Source organism: Bombina bombina, chromosome 8 (genome assembly GCF_027579735.1).
Source record: "Bombina bombina isolate aBomBom1 chromosome 8, aBomBom1.pri, whole genome shotgun sequence".
NCBI lineage: Eukaryota > Metazoa > Chordata > Amphibia > Anura > Bombinatoridae > Bombina > Bombina bombina.
Genome location: NC_069506.1, coordinates 209070514 through 209087545, shown reverse-complemented (window position 1 = coordinate 209087545; position 17032 = coordinate 209070514). Strand labels below are relative to the sequence as shown.

Genomic DNA, 17032 nt, shown 5'->3' with positions numbered 1-17032 from the left:
TAGGGGAATATGTTCTAAGTATTTTTAAATAGATATTCCTATATATATTTGTGTCTATCTATACAGGTATAGATATATATTGTACCAAATTAGCATCAGGTACTGTATATATATAGAAATATTTATTTCTTGTGCAATGATAAATGCCTTCATTGTATCATGTCCGCTCGCACTTTGATAAATATGCCCCTTAATCTGGCCCTCTATTGGCTGAGGTGTTTTTGTCTCTTTTTCTAGCTGAAAAAGACACTTTTTATTTAATAATTTATCTATCACAATAATGTGTTTTCTGCTATTTTTCCAGCCATGACAGCATTTTTGGTTCACAGAGAAAAGTCTATTCTTAACATGCCAACATTTTTTCTCAGATCACAATCCATTTTCAAGAGACTTTTGAACAGCTTTTTAAGGTCATTTTTGCCTTTTCTAATTAAACGCCTCAGGGCACTTCATAAAGACCCAAAATGGATTTTAGGACATATTTGCAATTATTCAAAAACTATTTTGAATTGTTCTATTCATGTGCAACAGCCACAGGACCACTTTAGAGGTGTTTAGCATGGTATCATACTGTATGGTATTGATTCATTAAAGCTTTGTTCATTGCTATTGTTTAGTCTGTAGTGGCGAGGCCACACAGTTACATAGTAAAGGTTAATTTACATTTTATATGTATTGAATACGTCATATCCTGTACAGCGATCTGCGGGAAAAGTGAGATCAGGTCCCCAAATGCTTGAAGTAGTGTGTAGGAATCCATTTCTGTAAATGTCACACTCGCACTGTCGTGATTGTCACTGTCATTGGAACCATTTAGCAGGACAAAACTATGATAACTATAACAACAAAATTTAAGACACAATTTTATAAACATGATTACTAATAATGCATGCAATTGTTAAAAAGACCCTAAAGTCAAAATTAAACTTCATTTTCAGATAGAGCTTGTCATTTTAAACAACTTTTAATTTGAATTTGTTTATCTTATTTGCTTTGTTCTACTGGTATCCTTTGGTGAAAAAACATACCTAGCAGCAACCTAGCACTATTGGGAGCTTGTTTTTGATTGGTGGTGGCACATATATGTCTTTTTCAGCTAGCCCTCTGCATTGTTGCTCCTTCAATAATGGATATCAAGAGAATGAAGCACATTTGATAATAGAAGTACACTGGAAATGTATTATATGATTTCTCTATCTGCAACATGAAAGAAAATTTGGTGTTTTATGCCCTTTTAAATATTTAGAATGAAATTTGTCTCAGATATCTCACAGACACTAACACTAACAAGAGGCTGATCTTGTTAGTTCTTTAGGTGTTCTAGGGTATTCTTGAGGGGTGGTCTGGATTTTTTACTTACTCCTCAACTGAGCATCTGTAATATAAAAAGTCCCGATTTCCCTTGTTAAGTACCTTGTCTCATGATTGTCTCACTATTTTTCAAAGCTAATGGCCTTGTGTCCTTTTTTGTTTTCTTTTAATTTTCTTGAATTTCTTTATATTTTTGCGTGCGCAAATGTTACAGTGGTGTATTTTTAAAAACGTGTTTGTTTAGTAATGTTTTGAGGCGCTTTTTTGATGCTGGTAGCATCGTCAGTGGAATTTATTTTATGGATCAAGAAGTGAACGGTTATTTATAATGGAGCAAATCTCTCTGTGAACAGGAGCAGTTCCAGATCTTTATGAAATCCACAATATTTAGGCACCAATATTTTCAGCTAGATATTAGTTTCAATAATGGATTTTATTTAATCTAGTCTGTTGTGTACAATTACTTTTTGTTGTTGGAAAGCACTGGTTATGGATGTTCACTATATTTATTGTACCCTAAGACAGTTTGAGGAATTTTTATCTCTAAATAAACTAGGGCTCGTTTAAACAAGGGCTGCTAAAATTCTACATACAGGGAGTGCAGAATTATTAGGCAAGTTGTATTTTTGAGGATTCATTTTATTATTGAACAACAACCATGTTCTCAATGAACCCAAAAAACTCATTAATATCAAAGCTGAATATTTTTGGAAGTAGTTTTTAGTTTGTTTTTAGTTTTAGCTATTTTAGGGGGATATCTGTGTGTGCAGGTGACTATTACTGTGCATAATTATTAGGCAACTTAACAAAAAACAAATATATACCCATTTCAATTATTTATTTTTAACAGTGAAACCAATATAACATCTCAACATTCACAAATATACATTTCTGACATTCAAAAACAAAACAAAAACAAATCAGTGACCAATATAGCCACCTTTCTTTGCAAGGACACTCAAAAGCCTGCCATCCATGGATTCTGTCAGTGTTTTGATCTGTTCACCATCAACATTGCGTGCAGCAGCAACCACAGCCTCCCAGACACTGTTCAGAGAGGTGTACTGTTTTCCCTCCTTGTAAATCTCACATTTGATGATGGACCACAGGTTCTCAATGGGGTTCAGATCAGGTGAACAAGGAGGCCATGTCATTAGATTTTCTTCTTTTATACCCTTTCTTGCCAGCCACGCTGTGGAGTACTTGGACGCGTGTGATGGAGCATTGTCCTGCATGAAAATCATGTTTTTCTTGAAGGATGCAGACTTCTTCCTGTACCACTGCTTGAAGAAGGTGTCTTCCAGAAACTGGCAGTAGGACTGGGAGTTGAGCTTGACTCCATCCTCAACCCGAAAAGGCCCCACAAGCTCATCTTTGATGATACCAACCCAAACCAGTACTCCACCTCCACCTTGCTGGCGTCTGAGTCGGACTGGAGCTCTCTGCCCTTTACCAATCCAGCCACGGGCCCATCCATCTGGCCCATCAAGACTCACTCTCATTTCATCAGTCCATAAAACCTTAGAAAAATCAGTCTTGAGATATTTCTTGGCCCAGTCTTGACGTTTCAGCTTGTGTGTCTTGTTCAGTGGTGGTCGTCTTTCAGCCTTTCTTACCTTGGCCATGTCTCTGAGTATTGCACACCTTGTGCTTTTGGGCACTCCAGTGATGTTGCTGCTCTGAAATATGGCCAAACTGGTGCCAAGTGGCATCTTGGCAGCTGCACGCTTGACTTTTCTCAGTTCATGGGCAGTTATTTTGTGCCTTGGTTTTTCCATGCGCTTCTTGCGACCCTGTTGACTATTTTGAATGAAACGCTTGATTGTTCGATGATCACGCTTCAGAAGCTTTGCAATTTTAAGAGTGCTGCATCCCTCTGCAAGATATCTCACTATTTTTGACTTTTCTGAGCCTGTCAAGTCCTTCTTTTGACCCATTTTGCCAAAGGAAAGGAAGTTGCCTAATAATTATGCACACCTGATATAGGGTGTTGATGTCATTAGACCACACCCCTTCTCATTACAGAGATGCACATCACCTAATATGCTTAATTGGTAGTAGGCTTTCGAGGCTATTCAGCTTGGAGTAAGACAACATGCATAAAGAGGATGATGTGGTCAAAATACTCATTTGCCTAATAATTCTGCACTCCCTGTAGTATAAAAAATAAAACTTATAAGGAAATACTCCATGATCTTATTATGTATAACGGATACATTATATAATATAAACTTTTATGTTTAAATATTTTTATTGTGGAAACATTCATAGAGTTTACAAAACCAAAAATACAGCAAATTACAAATAAAGGGAGATCTATTAATGTCCTCTCTCGACTCCCAGCTGTAAATGTGTATATAACTTGTTGAAAGGGATGCAAGGGTTCTAGTGTATAAGTCTTCAACAAACCATGGGTTTGACCACCTCTTACTGAGTCTATGAAGTGTCTCAATATCTTTAACTTCATCTAGCATTCGTCATAACTGTGACTAACTTTAACAGCTGTGAAATAAAGCTAGTAGATATAAATAAATGGGGTAGGGGGAGGGAGAGGGTAAGGGGCAATAAAGGGTGCAGTGACATTTTAGAATTTATTAGTTATCTATTGACCAATATGTTATTCCATGATGCATGACAAGGCATATCCAAAAGGGAATGTTTATGTACTTGGTTTTCCCTACCTATCCAGTAGTACCAAACCTTATTGACTAGTTCTCTATTGTTTAGGATGCGGACTCATACATATTGTAGGTGTGTTGCACTTTATAATATATTTCGGGACAAGGAGGGGCACCTGATGTCCAGTATTTCTCAATACTGGTCCTGGTGACTGTGCAGAATATTTTAATAAAACTGTTAAGGTTTGTCGTAAGTGTTACTGCCTTCATGAAGCAGAGCCTGTTGGGCTGTGAGTTTAAATTCCTCCCCTATTAGTTGGCCAATAAGAGCGGATGACAGTCTCCACACTGTCCGGACTTCAACACGCTCCCACCACATATGTTTGTACGAACCCTCCTCCCCACACCCTCTATAACAAAGTCTATTGCCCAGTGCATATGTACAGTTTTCACCGGTGTTAGATACCATCTGAAGATGTTTTACATAGAGTTTACTTTTAGATTTTTACTCAACAAATCTTTGTCAGTGGACTGGAATATACGATCCCAATCTTGTACATCCCAGGATATATTTAGATCTTTTTCCTGTGCTAACATTATGGGGGATTTAGTCCTGTTTGGGGAGGACTGTATGGCCACATAAAATTTGGATATGGAATGTTTAGTTCGGTTAGGACTATTACTAAAAAGTTCCAAAATAGTAGGTGCTCTACTCTGGGATTTCTTTAAAAATGATTGAAGAGACAAATTTAATTGGAGATACAGATACCAACACAGTTTCAGGGGTTCTAATCTTATTTGTAATTGACTGAATGAAATCATCTTTCTATTTTCTAAGATATCTGCTACTCTATACAGCCCCTTATTTCCCACTTCTTGATTTGTATCTAGAGGTCCCTAGGTAATAAGAATCTGAGTGAAGTCGATAAGGACTGCTCTGGGAGAAGATCTTTGTTTTTCACAACCCTCGTCCATGTATTTAATGTGAGGTCTAAAGTATAAGGTTTAGAGATATCCCTATTAGTAAGTGAGCTGCTTGTGTCCCACAGAATTGAGTCCAGGTCTCCCCATCCTCCTATCTCTGCCTCAAGTGAAGGCTATACAGTTTCCCTTGTTCTTTTCAGAATTATAATGCCTTGTGCTATTCTGGCTGCTCTATAATAGTCCATCAAGTTAGGGGCTCCAAAGCCACCTAACGATTTATGTCTGTTTATTATTAGTTTTGTGATTCTCGCTGACTTATTTCCCCTTATAAAGGAGAGTAACTTGGCTTGTAATTTTTCTATATCCGATCTAACAATCTTGATGGGTAGGGCTCTGAAAAGGTATAAAATTCGAGGGAGTATGTTCATTTTCGCCACGGCCCTATACATCTAAAGGATACCTACCTCTATACAAACTTGAAAAACAACATCGATACCAATTAACTCTCTCAAGCAACAAATCAAGGTACTGAAGTGAATCAACAAATGAGAAATGACCTTTAGGAGATCAGTAAAGGGAGACAAAGCATTGAAAAAATACAGCAATGTCCACCTTCTTTACACCTCCCCAGTCTTGGAAGAAAACCAAAGATATGGAGATAGAGGAAGAATCAGGCAATGAATCACTGCAACAATCAGAGGATAACACCCCATTGATGAAAGCTGATCTCAAAACTGGTCTGGTTTTGGCGCTCTTCTGACATCTATCACTTTACCCAGCTGCTTTCTCCTCCAGAACTTATGGGTTTCTATCACTCTGACTGGGATTTGCTTGCTGTCCTGTATCGGGAGTTGCGTGGGTGCCCTCCGATGGCTCCGGTATAGTCACCTCTGCAACTACTCTCGCAGGCTGCAGGCCCCGTATCGAGGCAGCACTGTTTTTTCTCAGCTGCTTTGGGGATATATCCCCTAGAATCTGTTTAACTGTTGATCCCAGTCACTTCCAGACTATAGGTGGATCAGTTCTGTCATTAAGTGCATAAAATTTAAGTTTTTAGGGCATTAAAACAATTTTAGTAGCTCCACCCCCTAATATAAACTTTTAAAGGGACATGAAACCCTTTTATTTTCTTGTTATATTTTGTTGAAGGAGCAGCAATGCACTATTGGGAAATATCTGTACACACCAGGTTAGCCAATGACAAGAGGCTTTTATGTGCACCCCATCCAGCTCCAAGTAGTGCATTGCTGCTCTTTAGCCTACCTAAGTATGCTCTTCAACAAAAGATAGCAAAAGAGCAAAGCAAATAAGATAATAAAATTGATTTTGTAAAGCTGAGGCAAACAGATCAACACCAGAAAAACATAATTTATGTAAGAACTTACCTGATAAATTAATGTCTTTCATATTGGCAAGAGTCCATGAGCTAGTGACGTATGGGATATACAATCCTACCAGGAGGGGCAAAGTTTCCCAAACCTCAAAATGCCTATAAATACACCCCTCACCACACCCACAATTCAGTTTAACAAATAGCCAAGCAGTGGGGCGATAAAGAAAACATCAACAAAAGAAATTTGGAAATAATTATGCTTTATACAAAAAAACATAACCACCATAAAAAGGGTGGGCCTCATGGACTCTTGCCAATATGAAAAAAATGAATTTATCAGGTAAGTTCTTACATAAATTATGTTTTCTTTCATGTAATTGGCAAGAGTCCATGAGCTAGTGACCTATGGGAAAGCAATACCCAAGATGTGGAACTCCACGCAAGAGTCACTAGAGAGGGAGGGATAAAAATAAAAACAGCTATTTTCCGCTGAAAAAATTAATCCACAAACCAAAAAAATAAGTTTATTCTCATAAATGAAAGAAAAAAACTAAAATCAAAAGCAGAATAATCAAACTGAAACAGCTGCCTGAAGAACTTTTCTACCAAAAACTGCTTCTGAATAAGCAAATACATCAAAACGGTAGAATTTAGTAAATGTATGCAAAGAGGACCAAGTTGCCGCTTTGCAAATCTGATCAACTGAAGCTTCATTCTTAAAGGCCCACGAAGTGGAGACTGATCTAGTAGAATGAGCTGTAATTCTCTGAGGCGGGGCCTGACCCGACTCCAAATATGATGAATCAAAAGTTGTAACCAAGAAGCCAAGGAAATAGCAGAAGCGTTCTGACCTTTCCTAGGACCAGAAAATAAAACAAATAGACTGGAAGTCTTCCTGAAATCTTTAGTAGCTTCCACATAATATTTCAAAGCTCTTACCACATACAAAGAATGTAAGGATCTTTCCAAAGAATTCTTAGGATTAGGACACAAGGAAGGGACAACAATTTCTCTATTAATGTTGTTAGAATTCACAACCTTAGGTAAAAATTGAAAAGAAGTCCGCAAAACTGCCTTATCCTTATGAAAAATCAGAAAAGGAGACTCACAAGAAAGAGCAGATAGCTCAGAAACTCTTCTAGCAGAAGAGATAGCCAAAAGGAACAACACTTTCCAAGAAAGTAGTTTAATGTCCAAAGAATGCATAGGCTCAAATGGAGGAGCCTGTAAAGCCTTCAAAACCAAATTAAGACTCCAAGGAGGGGAAACTGATTTAACCCCTTAACGACCAACGACGTATGGGGTACGTCCTGCAAAAAAATGCAGTTAATGACCAAGGACGTACCCCGTACGTCGTTGGTCTTTGAAAGCCCTGGAAGCGATCCTGATCGCTTCCAGCCGCTTTCATGTTATTGCAGTGATGCCTCGATATTGAGGCATCCTGCAATAACAGTTTTGAGCAGTCCGATTTAGAGAGAGCCACTCTGTGGCCCTCTCTGCATCGGCCATTGATCGCGGTGTTCGTTGGTGGGTGGGAGCTTACCAAGGGAGGCGGGTGGGCGGCGATCAATGGAGGAGGGGGGCAGGATCGCGTGTGCGGTGCGTGCCAGAATGCGCGCACGTGCACAGGAGCGGGTGCGTGCGCGTGCACGCGGGCGGGTGCGCGCGTGTGCGGGTGGGAACCCTACACTATGGAACAATTATAGTGGGAGAGACTCAGTGGGAGAGAGGGTATAAATGGTATAAATAAATACAATTAGTAATCTGGGAGAGGGTTGGGGGTTGGGGGTTGTGGGGGGGCAGCTACACTACAGAAAATAGTTGTTTTTTTTAATAAAAATAAACATAACCGTTTTAATTTGAAACTGGGTACTGGCAGACAGCTGCCAGTACCCAATATGGTGCACAATAAGGCAGGGGGGGGGGGTTAGAGAGCTGTTTGGGGGGGGATCAGGGAGGTTGGGGGCTAAGGGGGGATCCTACATAGCAGCATATGTAAATATGCTCAAAAAAAAAAAAGATAACTTTTATTTTAGTACTGGCAGACTTTCTGCCAGTACTTAAGATGGCGGGGACAATTGTGGGGTTGGGGATGGAAGAGAGCTGTTTGGGAGGGATCAGGGGGTGTGATGTGTCAGGTGGGAGGCTGATCTCTACACTAAAGCTAAAATTAACCCTGCAAGCTCCCTACAAGCTACCTAATTAACCCCTTCACTGCTAGCCATAATACTCGTGTGATGCGCAGCGGCATTTAGCGGCCTTCTAATTACCAAAAAGCAACGCCAAAGCCATATATGTCTGCTATTTCTGAACAAAGGGGATCCCAGAGAAGCATTTACAACCATTTGTGCCATAATTGCACAAGCTGTTTGTAAATGATTTCAGTGAGAAACCTAAAATTGTGAAAAATTTTAAGTTTTTTTTAATTTGATCGCATTTGGCGGTGAAATGGTGGCATGAAATATACCAAAATTGGCCTAGATCAATATTTGGGGTTGTCAACTACACTACACTAAAGCTAAAATTATCCCTAAAAGCTCCCTACATGCTCCATAATTAACCCCTTCACTGCTGGCCATAATACACGTGTAGTGCGCAGTGGCATTTAGCAGCCTTCTAATTACTAAAAAGCAACACCAAAGCCATATATGTCTGCTATTTCTGAACAAAGGGGATCCCAAAGAAGAATTTACAACCATTTAAGCCATAATTGCAGAAGCTGTTTGTAAATAATTTCAGTGAGAAACCAAAAGTTTGTGAAAAAATTAGTAAAAAAGTGAACAATTTTTTGTATTTAATCGCATTTGGCAGTGAAATGGTGGCATGAAATATACCAAAATGGGCCTAGATGAATACTTTGGGATGTCTACTAAAAAAAAATATATACATGTCAATGGATATTCAGAGATTCCTGAAAGATATTAGCGTTCTAATGTAACTAGCGCTAATTTTGAAAAATAATGGTTTGGAAATAGCAAAGTGCTACTTGTACTTATTGCCCTATAACTTACAAAAAAAGCAAAGAACATGTAAACATTGGGTATTTCTAAAATCAGGACAAAATTTAGAAACTATTTAGCATGGGTGTTTTTTGGTGGTTTTAGATGTGTAACAGATTTTGGGGGTCATAGTTAGAAAAAGTGTGTTTTTTTCAATTTTTTCCTCATATTTTATAATTTTTTTTATATTAAATTATAAGATATGATGAAAATAATGGTATCTTTAGAAAGTCCATTTAATGGCGAGAAAAACGGCATATAATATGTGTGGGTACAGTAAATGAGTAAGAGGAAAATTACAGCTAAACACAAACACCGCAGAAATGTAAAAATAGCCTTGGTCCCACGGACAGAAAATGGAAAAGTGCTGTGGTCATTAAGGGGTTAATGACAGGCTTAATATGAACTAACGCCTGTACAAAACAGTGAATATCAGGAAGTATAGCAATCTTTCTGTGAAATAAAACAGAAAGAGCAGAGATTTGTCCCTTCAAGGAACTTGCAGACAAACCCTTATCCAAATCATCCTGAAGAAACTGTAAAATTCTTGGAATTCTAAAAGAATGCCAAGAGAATTTATGAGAAGAACACCATGAAATGTAAGTCTTCCAAACTCTATAATAAAACTTTCTAGAGACAGATTTACGAGCTTGTAACATAGTATTAATCACTGAGTCAGAGAAACCTCTATGACTTAGTACTAAGCGTTCAATTACCATACCTTCAAATTTAATGATTTGAGAAAACGGAACTTGAGACAGTAGGTCTGGCCTTAACGGAAGTGGCCAAGGCTGGCAACTGGACATCCGAACCAGATCCACATACCAAAACCTGTGTGGCCATGCTGGAGCCACCAGCAACACAAACGATTGTTCCATGATGATTTTGGAGATCACTCTTGGAAGGAGAACTAGAGGAAAATGAAAGCAGGATGATAACACCAAGGAAGTGTCAGTGTATCCACTGCTTCTGCCTGAACATCCCTGTACCTGGACAGGTATCTGGGAAGTTTCTTGTTTAGATGAGAGGCCATGAGATCTATCTCTGGAAGACCCCACATCTGAACAATCTGAGAAAACACATCTGGATGGAGAGACCACTCCCCTGGATGTACAGGGAGTGCAGAATTATTAGGCAAATTAGTATTTTGACCACATCATCCTCTTTATGCATGTTGTCTTACTCCAAGCTGTATAGGCTCAAAAGCCTACTACCAATTAAGCATATTAGGTGATGTGCATCTCTGTAATGGGTGTGGTCTAATGACATCAACACCCTATATCAGGTGTGCATAATTATTAGGCAACTTCCTTTCCTTTGGCAAAATGGGTCAAAAGAAGGACTTGACAGGCTCAGAAAAGTCAAAAATAGTGAGATATCTTGCAGAGGGATGCAGCACTCTTAAAATTGCAAAGCTTCTGAAGCGTGATCATCGAACAATCAAGCGTTTCATTCAAAATAGTCAACAGGGTCGCAAGAAGCGTGTGGAAAAACCAAGGCGCAAAATAACTGCCCATGAACTGAGAAAAGTCAAGCGTGCAGCTGCCAAGATGCCACTTGGCACCAGTTTGGCCATATTTCAGAGCTGCAACATCACTGGAGTGCCCAAAAGCACAAGGTGTGCAATACTCAGAGACATGGCCAAGGTAAGAAAGGCTGAAAGACGACCACCACTGAACAAGACACACAAGCTGAAACGTCAAGACTGGGCCAAGAAATATCTCAAGACTGATTTTTCTAAGGTTTTATGGACTGATGAAATGAGAGTGAGTCTTGATGGGCCAGATGGATGGGCCCGTGGCTGGATTGGTAAAGGGCAGAGAGCTCCAGTCCGACTCAGATGCCAGCAAGGTGGAGGTGGAGTACTGGTTTGGGCTGGTATCATCAAAGATGAGCTTGTGTGGCCTTTTCGGGTTGAGGATGGAGTCAAGCTCAACTCCCAGTCCTACTGCCAGTTTCTGGAAGACACCTTCTTCAAGCAGTGGTACAGGAAGAAGTCTGCATCCTTCAAGAAAAACATGATTTTCATGCAGGACAATGCTCCATCACACGCGTCCAAGTACTCCACAGCGTGGCTGGCAAGAAAGGGTATAAAATAAGAAAATCTAATGACATGGCCTCCTTGTTCACCTGATCTGAACCCCATTGAGAACCTGTGGTCCATCATCAAATGTGAGATTTACAAGGAGGGAAAACAGTACACCTCTCTGAACAGTGTCTGGGATGCTGAGGTTGCTGCTGCACGCAATGCTGATGGTGAACAGATCAAAACACTGACAGAATCCATGGATGGCAGGCTTTTGAGTGTCCTTGCAAAGAAAGGTGGCTATATTGGTCACTGATTTGTTTTTGTTTTGTTTTTGAATGTCAGAAATGTATATTTGTGAATGTTGAGATGTTATATTGGTTTCACTGGTAAAAATAAATAATTGAAATGGGTATATATTTGTTTTTTGTTGAGTTGCCTAATAATTATGCACAGTAATAGTCACCTGCACACACAGATATCCCCCTAAAATAGCTATAACTAAAAACAAACTAAAAACTACTTCCAAAACTATTCAGCTTTGATATTAATGAGTTTTTTGGGTTCATTGAGAACATGGTTATTGTTCAATAATAAAATTAATCCTCAAAAATACAACTTGCCTAATAATTCTGCACTCCCTGTAAAGCCTGATGGCTGAGATAATCCGCCTCCCAATTGTCTACACCTGGGATATGCACCACAGAGATTAAACAGGAGCTGGATTCCGCCCAAGCAAGCATCCGAGATACTTCTTTCATAGCTTGGGGACTGTGAGCCCTACCCTGATGATTGACATATGCCACTGTTGTGATATTGTCTGTCTGAAAACAAATGAACGGTTCTCTCTTTAACAGAGGCCAAAACTGAAGAGCTCTGAGTTCTAAAATATTTATTGGTAATCTCGCCTCTTGAGATTTCCAAACCCCTTGTGCTGTCAGAGATCCCCAAACAGCTCCCCAACCTGAAAGACTCGCATCTGTTGTGATCACAGTCCAGGTTGGCCGAACAAAAGAAGCCCCTTGAATTAAATGATGGTGATCTATCCACCACGTTAGAGAGTGTTGTACATTGGGATTTAAGGATATTAATTGTGATATCTTTGTATAATCCCTGCATCATTGGTTCAGCATACAAAGCTGTAGAGGTCTCATGTGAAAACGAGCAAAGGGGATCGCGTCCGATGCTGCAGTCATGAGACCTAAAACTTCCATGCACATAGCCACTGAAGGGAATGACTGAGACTGAAGGTGCCGGCAGGCTGCAAACAATTTTAAACGTCTCTTGTCTGTTAAAGACAGAGTCATGGACACTGAATCTATCTGGAAGCCTAAAAAGGTGACCCTTGTCTGAGGAATCAAGAAACGTTTTGGTAAATTGATCCTCCAACCATGTTTCCGAAGAAACAACACTAGTTGATTCGTGTGAGATTCTGCAGAACGTAAAGACTGAGCTAGTACCAAGATATCGTCCAAATAAGGAAACACTGCAATACCCTGTTCTCTGATTACAGAGAGTAGGGCACCTAGAACCTTTGAAAAGATTCTTGGAGCTGTTGCTAGACCAAATGGAAGAGCAACAAATTGGTAATGCTTGTCTAGAAAAGAGAAACTAAGGAACTGATAATGTTCTGGATGAATCAGAATATGAATATGAATATGAATAGCCCCATCAACTTTGGGGATTTTTTCCCAAAACTCTATAGAATTTGTTGGTAAAGGATACAATTTTTTAAACCTTGAAGAAGGAATAAAATAAGTACCTGGCTTATTCCATTCCTTAGAAATCATATCAGAAATAGCCTCAGGAATAGGAAAAACCCATGGAGAAACCACAGGAGGTTTAAAAACAGCATTTAAACGTTTATTAGACTTAACGTCAAGAGGACTAGTTACCTCAATATCCAAAGAAATTAACACTTCTTTTAATAAAGAACGCATATACTCTATTTTAAATAAATAAGTAGATTTGTCAGTGTCAATGTCTGAGGAAGGATCTTCTGTATCAGATAGATCCTCCTTAGAGGAGGATACATTATTATGTTGTTGGTCATTTGAAATTTCATCAACTGAATGAGAAGTTTTAAAAGACCTTTTACGTTTATTAGATGGTGGAAATGCAGACAAAGCCTTCTGGATAGAATCAGAAACAAATTCTTTAAAATTCATAGGTATATCATGTACATTAGCTTTGGTAGAACCGATGTCAGGCAGCAATGTTCCAGCAGAAACTTCTGAGGCAGGATCAGATTGAGACATCTTGCAAAATGTAAAAGAAAAAACAACATATAAAGTAAAATTATCAATTTCCTTATATGACAGTTTCAGGAATGGGAAAAAAAATGCAAATAGCATAGCCCTCTGATAGAGAAAAAGGCAAGAGGCAAACATCAATGGGGTATTAAAATAATGAAAAAGTTTGGCGGCAAGTATGACGCGCAACGTAACTGAAAACTTTTTTGGCGCCAATAATAACCGGAAATTACACACTCGCGTCACTAATGAAGCAACCGTGTCAAAGGCTTCGGTGTCAACTATGACGCCGGAAATGACGAAGCTGCGTCATAGACGTATTTTTCGCGCCAAAAAAATTCTCGCGCCAAGAATGACGCAATAAAGTCTAGCATTTGGCGCACCCGCGGGCCTAATACTGGCCGCAATTTGCAAGAAAGAAGTCAATTGAAAAAAAGACTAAACCCCAGGTAAGAAAAAAATTTCTCAAAAAATATTTATTTTCCCCAAATATGAAACTGACAGTCTGCAGAAGGAAATACATGAACCTGACTCATGGCAAATATAAGTACAATAGATATATTTAGAACTTTATATAAATGCATAAAGTGCCAAACCATAGCTGAGGTGTCTTAAGTAATGAAAACATACTTACCAAAAGACACCCATCCACATATAGCAGATAGCCAAACCAGTACTGAAACAGTTATCAGTAGAGGTAATGGTAAATTGAGAGTATATCGTCGATCTGAAAAGGGAGGTAGGAGATGAATCTCTATGACCGATAACAGAGAACCTATGAAATAGACTCCCATTAGGGAAATCATCGTATTCAATAAGTGATACTCCCTTCACGTCCCTCTGACATTCGCTGTACTCTGAGAGGAATCGAGCTTCAACAATGCTGAGAAGCGCAACGTAGAAATCTTAGCACAAACTTACTTCGCCACCTCCATAGGAGGCAAAGTTTGTAAAACTGAATTGTGGGTGTGGTGAGGGGTGTATTTATAGGCATTTTGAGGTTTGGGAAACTTTGCCCCTCCTGGTAGGATTGTATATCCCATATGTCACTAGCTCATGGACTCTTGCCAATTACATGAAAGAAAAGGAATCATGGTATCAGTTTGGTTTTATTTAATGGGACATGAAACCCAATTTCTTTCTTTCATGATTTAGAAAGAGCATGCAATTTACTTCATTTATCTAATTTGCTTCATTCTCTTGATATCATGTGTTGAAAAGCATATCTAAATAGGCTCAGTTTCTTCTGATTGGTGTTTGCACATAGATGCCTAGTGTGGTTGACTCATCCATGAGCTTTGCTATTTCTTAAAGAAAGAATATCTGAAGTTATACGCAAATTAAATAATAGAAGTAAATTGGAATGTTGTTTGAAACTGTATTCTCTATCTGAATCATGAAAGAATAATTTTGGGTTTCATGTTCCTTTAATGCCTAGAGGGGTTGCATTTTACTTAGTGAGACTGGGAACCATTGTAGCTTACAAGTCATGATGAGTTCTTTTTTCTTTAGCTTTTTTTAATGCTGATTACTGTTCCTGTGGTCAGCACAACAAGATACCCTGACACAAATAGACTGGGAAGTAGTCAAATGTGGAACTGTTTTCTTACTTCAGACTATATCAGAGTAGTGTTTGCAAAACCAGTTCATAAACAAATCCTTTTATGTCAAACTACAGTTTAAAACAATATATGCACCATATTTCATTATTAAAAAGACACATTTAAATATTTTTTCTTCATATTTGTATTTAAAATGTGTTTTGATATTGTTCTCACTCATAAAACTATTATATTTTGTCTCTCTACAGGGTGACTCTGGCGGCCCTCTGGTGTGTAATGGAGAGCTCTATGGTGTGGTATCTTGGGGGCAGGGTTGTGCCGAAACTGGTTATCCTGGTGTATACACCAAAGTTTGCAATTACATAGATTGGATAAAGAATGTTACAGACAATTACTGAAGAAGCTCAGCCCTTAAGTCACTGTTTTTATTGTATCGCTAACTTACCAATGTGCGTTCATATTATTGGCAACAAAAAGCAATAGTAATTACTGCTATGTTATTTAATATCTTAAAGCAAATATATCATTTCAATAAATGACTCATTGTAACATCTTCAATGCATATGGTCTTCCTTTTAAACCAAACACTTCCATTAAATTAATATTCTGTAAATTATTTCAATTAAAGTAATATTTGTAGGTTCTTAAAGGGCTATTATAGATAGAAAAAATAACACACAGTAATTCAATAGATCTTGTATTTTTCCGACTAGCGACCCTGCACCTCTATGTTTTTAACCACAGTGAAGATGTTAAACATATACAGTAGTAACAATACTGCTTGGGACCCACAGAGCACTGCTGGTCAAGAGCAGAAAATGCCACAAACCCAATCAGCAGCAATATCAGGATCATGCCACTAACGCTGCTGATTGGGTCAGCTGCAGTTTCTGTAAGGAACAAGCAGTGCTCTGTGGGTCCAAAGTGGTACTCCTACTATGTGTTAAACAGAGGTACAGGGTCACTAGTCTTTAAATTATTTTTTTCCACTATTATGACCCTTTAATAAGGAAAGGGAAAAAAAAGGTGAAAAAAATACGTAGCTTCTCTCTGCAATTTACATGGGGCACGTAAAAAAATAGTTAGTCTGTTGCTGATAATGAATGACTGTTGTAAAGTAAGAACAAAAGGTATAGCATCTTAATTATACTTAAAATAGAACTATACATAACTCTACCCCCAGTTGATAGTATGTACAAGTTCACTTGTGGATATTGATTTGATCACACATTTATTTGTGAATATTCTGGATAAAAAAAATGAATTGTGCTTCACTTATTATAGATCTTAGTTAAAGGGACAATAAACTCAAAATTAAACGTTTATGATTCAGATAGAACATGCAATTTTAAACAACTTAACAATTTACTTTTATCATCAAATTTGCTTTGTTTACTTGGTATTCTTTGCTGAAGGCTAATCCTAGGTTGGCTCATATGCTGATTTCTAAGCCCTTGAAGGCAACCTCTTATCTTAGAGCATTTTATTAGCTTTTCAAAGCTAGACAGAAGTAGTTCATATGTGCCATTATCTTTTTAAACAACAAAAAATTCAAGTAGATTGTCTCTTTAAATTCCATTAATGTCTATTCTAAACCTGTGATTTTGTTGGAGTGAATTTGCACTAGAGTGGATGTTTTACAAACACATTTTTTCAGCCTATTTCAGGGATTTGTGTCAGTTCAGCCATATTTAATTTCCTATTAAGGCGAAAGCCATTAATCTTATTTTAATTGAACTGACATGGTTATCAAGTGCTATATATTCAAAATGTTAATTTCTTGACCAAGGGGTGGGCACCACATCTGTGTATTTATCTGAATGACATTGTTGGAATTAGAGCAAGATTATGTTTCTATTTTAAACCTTAGCAAGAAAAGTTAGTGTAGGGCCCAGCATGGGCCTGGAGCAGGCTAATGGTTAAGGCTGTAGGAAAGTGGGATAGGAGAAAGAGGGTTGGTTCTAGGTGCAACAATGTTGCAGGTTAGGGAAGGCCCCTCAGTACCAG

At 38.4% G+C, this 17032-nt stretch overlaps 1 protein-coding gene across 1 annotated transcript in view; it reads left to right on the top strand.

The window, feature by feature from the left end:
- LOC128638112 (cationic trypsin-3) overlaps positions 1-15583 on the top strand; it is a 42286-nt gene extending 26703 nt beyond the window's left edge. The window contains exon 5 of the mRNA XM_053689975.1: positions 15274-15583. Coding sequence (XP_053545950.1) covers positions 15274-15423 — 150 coding nt within the window. The 3' untranslated portion in view covers positions 15424-15583. The remainder of the gene's footprint in view (positions 1-15273) is intronic.
- Positions 15584-17032: the final 1449 nt, after the last annotated feature.